The sequence below is a fragment of the Acanthisitta chloris genome, unplaced genomic scaffold (assembly GCF_000695815.1).
Source record: "Acanthisitta chloris isolate BGI_N310 unplaced genomic scaffold, ASM69581v1 scaffold2440, whole genome shotgun sequence".
NCBI lineage: Eukaryota > Metazoa > Chordata > Aves > Passeriformes > Acanthisittidae > Acanthisitta > Acanthisitta chloris.
Window position 1 is genome coordinate 10,320 of NW_008649740.1, and position 7,429 is coordinate 17,748.

Here is a 7,429-nt window from a genome sequence, read left to right on the forward strand (position 1 = left end):
TCAAGAGATGCTAGTGTGAAATAGCTGTGAAGAAGGGTGAACTTGGAGAAAGCTATTAGATCAACACTGGAATAATGCTGGATTTAGATTGTACCTAGGATGGATCCAGTATTCCTCTGCTCTAGCAGGTAATGTGAAGGTGCATATTCATTTCCAAAGAATGGCTGATGCTGCAAGACAAAGAATACAGGATGTTTCAGTCCCTCCTGGGGTGGATGAAATAGCTGTGAAGAAGGGTGAACTTGGAGAAAGCTATTAGATCAACACTGGAATAATGCTGGATTTAGATTGTACCTAGGATGGATCCAGTATTCCTCTGCTCTAGCAGGTAATGTGAAGGTGCATATTCATTTCCAAAGAATGGCTGATGCTGCAAGACAAAGAATACAGGATGTTTCAGTCCCTCCTGGGGTGGATTCGGGTGTGTTAATCCTTGGCGGTGGGACTCCACCTCTGCCTTTTCAAGAAAACAATATTGATATCCAGTTTCCACCCTACTGGTATTTGTAGCACTGCAGTATTCATGTATCTACTGATGTGCTCACTTCATATACTACCATTTGGTATTTTCTAATCAGATGCTTATTTTCATGAGTCCCAGCTATTGCTTCAAGTAGTTCTAAAGGCACTGGTGAGTTCTTAAGCCCTTGTTTTCATGCAGACCTCAATTAAAGCCAAAGCAAAATAAGCTGGTGCATGAGCCAGGCTTTCTTCCTAGGGAGTAGAGTGCCCTGAGTTAGGTCAAACAACCATGTACCAGTAGAAGTTTAGACTCATTTCCTCTCCTATGAGGAAAGGCTGAGAGAGCTGAGGTTTTTCAGCCTGGAGAAGAGAAGGCTCTGGTGTGACCTTATTGTGGTCTTTCAGTACCTGAAGGGAGCATACAGGTGAGCCAGAGGTGGACTTTTTTACAAGGGTATGTAGTGATGGGACAAGGGGTAATTGGTTTAAACTGAATGTAGGTGTAGTTTCGATACAAGGAAGAAATTATTCATTGTGAGGGTGGTGAGGCACTGGAACAGGTTGTCCAGAGAAGTTGGGGATGCCACATCCCTGGAAGTGTTCAAGGCCAGGCTGGATGGGACTTTGAGCAACCTGGTCTAGTGGAAGGGGTCCCTGCCCTGCCCATGGCAGAGGTGTTGAAACTATACAGTCTTTAAGGTCTCTTCGAACCCAAACCATTTCATGCGTCTGTGGTTTCCATATAATTGCACATTTTTTTGCTTGTGCCTCTTAAAGCGGGAAGAATTATAAGGGGTAGACTGTGACTAAGATTGCCTGTCATCTGTAGTCTTAAACTGTACTGGTGTTTCCATCCATTCCCTCTTCTGCACAATTTCACAGCTTATCAAGTCTAGGAAACTATGCAGAACTATTTAGTGCATAAACATAAAATAGTTGAAATGCTTAGATTGTTTTACTGGAGACAGTAGTAAAGCAAGAATTGTGATAGGAATATGCTGCCTTTCAGGACATACTACAATGCAGATCTCTCTTCTAGGGCCTCTGCGTTGGTGAGGACTCAAAAAAACCCTCATATTAATTGGTTTTCTCAAAACCCTACTGCTGTAGGCATGGGAGGTATTCATGTCTGGGTGTGCATTAGAAGTTAAATCCCTGGAGTTGTTCAAAGTAGTCATGCTGCCTTAGTCTACTCCTTTCCCAAAGACTCTTGAAGACTTTCCTCTAACTCTTAAAAACTGAGTGAAGGTTTAAAATGCTGCCTGCTTCTTTAAAACAGAATGCTTTGGTCAGCATGGGTAGCTGCAGAACTCTGGGAGAAGGTGTAAATCTTGTTAATGACACAGGCTGCAGGAGGATATGCTTGGGAAAGTAGGAAGAAGAGCAAAACGTGCTTCTGAATGAGCATTGCAGCTACTAAGCTGTCAGGTGCCAAGCAACAAAGTACAGGCATTGCCACTCTTTGGTGTGTGTTTGTGGGAAGCATCAGAAGTTTTCATGTGCATGAGTCACTCCAGCAGCAGCTGTGAGTCAAATCCATACATGTCAGTGTGACTCTTTGGCTGTGCCAGCACCAGGAAGGAGCAGTTGGAGGCATCGTGGGATGGGAGAACCAGCTTGCAGAAGTTCTCTGATGTTAGCTGGGGAAGAAATGAGACTTTCAGAAAATGTAATCTGAAGCTTACCTATATGGTGACTGTATTTCATGTAAGCTGCTTTGTGGATGAATGGCTTCTGACAATGTCCTGGATTCTAGCACCAGAGCTACTTGGCAGTCTAGGATCCTCTGAACTTAAAAGCCTTATAGCTGAAAATATCCTCTCTGACCACCTGTAATTTGTTGGTTTAACTAAGCTTTTATTAGATTGTCAGCTATTGAGGGCAGTGCTACTGTAGAGGAGAATAAGAGAAAATGAAGTGGAGGAACTTGCTGGAGGTGTGGTTGCTTCTGTTACGGATGGAAAAATAATGTGTGAACATGTTTTTGATTGTGTAACAGCAACAACTGTCTTGAAACACTGAAATGAAAATTTCCCTTCCAGGTGCTTTTGTGGTGCACTTGCACTGCAGAATTTGTGGGTTGGAAGAATGCTAGTCTTTGCCCTGGACATGGGAACTGGTGATTACTACAGTTTCCAAGACTTATGTCATGTTACTCATTAAGTGTGCTGGAAGAAGAGCCTCTGGGGTACAGTGAGTGGCACAGCAAGCTGAGCTACCTGCTCTACAGTTAAGGGTTTTTAACACCTAATGGTTATGGTCACCGGTTTGGACAAGTTGTTGTTGTTCCCAAACCTTTGCTAATTGTCAGGATTGGTTATTCAATATATTGAAGGTGTTGCTTTTGCTATGTAATCATTCTTACGGCTATTGTAGTCATCTTTCCAGGCAAGAAAAATAGAACATGTGGAAATAACAACCTGATTGTTTCAGTGTTATTTTTGTTTATCTCTTCCTCCTTCAGGATGACAACTGGGGTGAGACCACAACAGCAATCACAGGCACCTCTGAGCACAGTATTTCCCAGGAGGACATTGCCCGTATCAGTAAGGATCTGGAGGACAGCGTTGGGCTGGACTGCAAACGTTACCTGGGCTTAACAGTGGCAGCTGTTCTCGGACTCCTGGTCTTCCTTACCCCCATCGCCTTCATTCTGTTGCCCCAGATCCTGTGGCGAGATGATCTGGAGCCATGTGGTACTGTCTGTGAGGGACTGTTCATCTCTGTGGCATTTAAACTCCTCATTCTTCTGATTGGGACCTGGGCTCTTTTTTTCCGCCAACCCAAGGCAGATATACCAAGGGTGTTTGTGTTTCGGGCCCTTCTGTTGGTCCTTATATTCCTCTTTGTGTTTTCCTACTGGCTCTTTTATGGCGTTCGCATCTTGGACTCGAAGGACACCAACTACCAAGGAATAGTGCAGTATGCAGTGTCTCTGGTGGATGCTCTCCTCTTCATTCACTACTTGGCCATTGTGCTGCTAGAGCTGCGGCAGCTGCAGCCCATGTTCACTGTCAAGGTAGTTCGGTCAACAGATGGAGAGTCACGATACTACAGCTTGGGACACCTGAGGTAGGTACAAGCCCTTGAAGTTCAGCAGTGTATATGAATGTGGCTATGCTGTGGCATGATGCATCAACTGCTTTTGAATATGTGATATCACTGATTGCTGGAATCTTCCCCCAGAAGAAGAATCCTAGAGTCCCTCCAGAGTCACCAAACTCTGTGAGTGTGGGAGAGGCTGTCCCTGCTTCAGAGTAGTCCTGTGCATTTCTGTAAATGAAAAGAGCTGATATCACTACTTTGGGATGGTCATCGGGCTAAGCCTGATGTGATCATCCATGTGGCAGGGGCTGAAGGAAGTAAGTGGCCCTGTGTGAGAAAGCATTCAACAACCTAATATGCTGTTGGAAATGTCCGTTTGCCTTTGTTGCCCTTTGCAGCCAAGACTCATGCAAGGGATCTGGCTAAGCATCCCTCATGTTGGGTTGAGCAGTTGTTTGAGTCTTGTGTGTGCCTTTTGTGGCCAGTTGAAACACTTGTGTTCAGGTGTTCATGCTCTGAAGCCTGTTGCTGTGACATGCTAGGGCTACCTTGAAGGGCTTTGCCTGATAGCTGCACCATAGGATCTGGAGGCTGCTTCCAGTGACTAGGGATTCCTTCTTTGTTTCTGAGATCAGCAGTGTTTTGCAATTTTGCATTGGCTTGAGGGAAATAGTATTTAGTCCTTCTGAAACAGTTGCTTTGATGCAGTCAAAGTATCCCAGCTGTTCAGGCATTTAGAAATAATACTATTAATGAGTACTGGGGCATGTGTAGGTGCTCTTTTTTTGCCAGTACTACACTGCTCCTGGTTTGGTTTTGTAGCATGCTGCCCTTTTTGCCATTAGGTATGGATCAGTTTGTTGGGCCAGATGTGTTTGGGAACTGTGCAGTATCCATAGGTGTGACACATGCATGCCTGCTTCCACCTTCCTGCTGGTGTTAATGCTTCCCTCAGCAAAGATACAAGAAAGGACAGTGTCTCAATCTCCTTAGTTCCTGTGTCCTCCAAAGCTCTCCAGAAATCTCTTAGTTCCTGTGTCCTGTGAAGCTAGCAGCTGAGCTCTGAAGATGATTCCCCAGACTGTATGTGCACTTAAACATCTGTTCTGCTTATCCTGTCCAGACCCCTGTGGCATGCATATCTCTGGCAGATGAAGAGATTAGCATCTGCTGGTTTAAGTGGATCTAGGAACAGTCTCCTGCAGCCATTAGCTTAGCAATGGAATTGCTTTGAAGCAGATTTAGTCGTTGAAGCTCAAGTCTGGGAGTTGACTCTTGGATGTTGTTTCTGCCTTAATGGAAGAACTTGAGGTCTTTTGGGTGAACTCAGTCTGGTCTCTGCTGTATTTTCCTTCTCTGTAAAACGTGAAGGAGAGCCCCTATTCTGGAATGGAAATGTTCCCATTGACTTAATAAAAGGTCACTATCAGGGTTTCAAAAAATGAACTCTGTTGGTTTTCTTGTGAAAGCAGTTTTTTAAAAACTTAATTCCTCTGTTTCAAGTGATCCAGCATAGCCTTTAAGGCTAGGGAGGTGGAAAGATGACCACCAAAGAGTTCCCCTGTGCAACAGCTTTGTGCCTTGAGGTGTGATGAGGCAGTTCTCTCATAAGTGAATTCTGCAGAGAAACTTCAGTACCTGTCTGTGTATACCTATATATATAGACACAGTGTGCAGGTTTGATTTGAAAGTGTTTGCTGCGTGCTTTGTGGTAGATTTTGGGTTTGTGTTCAGAGGAATGGAGATCGTAATCCTGCCAAAGTCTGCATGTCTAGCTTGCTATTGGAGGCAAAAGATTTGCTCAAGAATCAAGGCCTAAATGTTTAATAGCACATATGTTAAAAACAGCATTCTCTCAATTTTCTCTTTGCAGCAAGGTTTTGAAATGTCTTGGGTGATGCTAGGGCAACAAAGACTTGTAAAACCTAGGGTGAAATCTGAGATGTATAAAAACTAGTAACTTCTCCTTTGTTGGCAACCTGATTGCAGTTTAGTGTGATGTGTTGAATCCAAGCCATGCAGCATGTAGATGCTTCAGTGTCTTGTGTTACAGGAGAGTGTCATCAAGCGTGTCTGATAATAGTAAACTAGTGTTGCTTTTTCCTCAGTTTCTGGCAGATGAGTGTAATGTTTATTGACACGTATTTTGAAGCCAGTGTCTTTCCATCTTTACTAATGCTTAGGTAAAACTGTGTAGGCTTGATCAGTGGCCAGGTGTCTCCGAGCTAAAGTAGAGTTTGTTCTCTCTTCTACTCTAGCTACAAGCAACAGTGTGTTACTTGCATGTAAATAGTAAAAGCTTCTGATCTTGGTAGACTGTGTGGCTCTGATGTGACAAACTGTGTAAGAGGTGAATGTTGCTGGTGTATCCTTCAGCTTCTAAAGGCTTAGGATTGTGGGATGTTTGTGAAGCATGAAAAATATTTGAACTTTTGAACATCTTTGCAGCATAATTTTGCAAAGTTTCCATGAAGATCTGGACATGCTTGGAGAAATGTCAGTCAGGGTCACAAGGGGCTGCATTCTGCCTCTGGCTGACTCTCTGGATGAGACATGGGGTTGGAATGGGAGGTCTGTTGATGAGAAAATATGGAGAAACAAAAGGACAGTTTGGATTTCAGGAAGACTGGAAAAGCAGCCTTGTGGGTGTGCTGGAGAGGTGGTTCTAACTACGATGGGGTAGGCATATACCACTTTTTGCTGCCTTTGGGCTCTCTGCTACCATGCATGCTTGCCTCATCCCAGCACTTTTCAAGGGGTCTTGGAGCAGTTCTGAGCTGCCACCTGTAAGTAAGAAGCATGCTTTAACAGGTATAGCAGTCTGACTGTCTCCTGAAATCAAAACCTTTTGTCTCTTCATGCTCTCAAATATCTTAAAAGTTTTGCTCACTGGCGATCCATGGAGTCTGTCTTGCTCAGCAGCCCAGTGTGGTCCAGAGAAGCTGGTGGTGAGAAGGGTCTTGAGACATCTTATCTTGTTCTGTACTGCTGCTCTGGGTTTTTTTCCACAGGAAAAATGTTGATATCAACCTTTCTAATCCAAGATGGAAGCTTTCCAATTCTAGGTCTTTTCTGATGAGGCAGAAGGCAACATACTTTCTGGGGGAGAAGGGAAGAAAACAATAGCTCAGCCACCCGTCTGGCAAATGATGTTTTTGCAAGGCAGGGTACAGACAGGATTTTCCACCCTCCCTGGCTCCAAATGCGGTAAAGAAGTTGAAAGCGCTGAGTTAGGTATTCCACTCCACCCCTGAGGGCCCTAGGTCTAGGAGGGTAAGCATATTTGGGAGTAGTTACCCAAATTCATATTATAATTAGCCTATTAATAGGCCAGCTTGGTCCCACCCCCAGCACTTTGGCTATAACTTTTCTTCTGGGAGACTTGACTGCCAAAATGAACATTCCCTTTGGCATCAATTCAGGAACTTGGAGAGGGGAGGTAAAAATTAAATAGGAGTCCCAAGGAGTGTGGTGCCAAGCCTCAGCTCACTGACTGCTCTGCTGCTCCTGGTAGGAAGGGTTGCTACGCAGGGTGAATGCTTTATGGTAGTATGTACCGGTAAAGAGCAGGGAGCAGTGTAGATGCAAGAAAAGTCAAGCCTGAGACTATGTGAGAGGTTGGTTGGGAATGCTGTCAAAACTTTTGAAAGCAACAACAAAGGGAAGCAAAGGTGGAGGAGCAACATAGTAGATCGTTTTTTTGGTTGAAAGGCTGATAGTTTGGTGAGGTGAGGCTTGGATTTGCATCTGAGGCTTTGGTTTGTCCCTAAAGATAGGGATGCTGATGGTACCTGTCATCCACAGTTCAGTACTGTCTTGTGTGACTCAGAAACTATGTAGGAAGGATCTTGCTGGAGAAAACTCCTTTTCTGTAGTTAAGGTGCTAAGCATATTCCCTTCCTGTCCAGTGAATACTCTTTCC

The 7,429-nt window shown here is 44.3% G+C and overlaps 1 protein-coding gene across 1 annotated transcript in view; it reads left to right on the plus strand.

The window, feature by feature from the left end:
• Positions 1-7,429, plus strand: part of LOC103811501 (vang-like protein 1) — a 32,128-nt gene that overhangs the window by 2,405 nt on the left and 22,294 nt on the right. Inside the window, exon 4 of the mRNA XM_009084516.1 lies at positions 2,927-3,534. Within this exon, the coding sequence (XP_009082764.1) occupies positions 2,927-3,534 (608 nt within the window). The remainder of the gene's footprint in view (positions 1-2,926; positions 3,535-7,429) is intronic.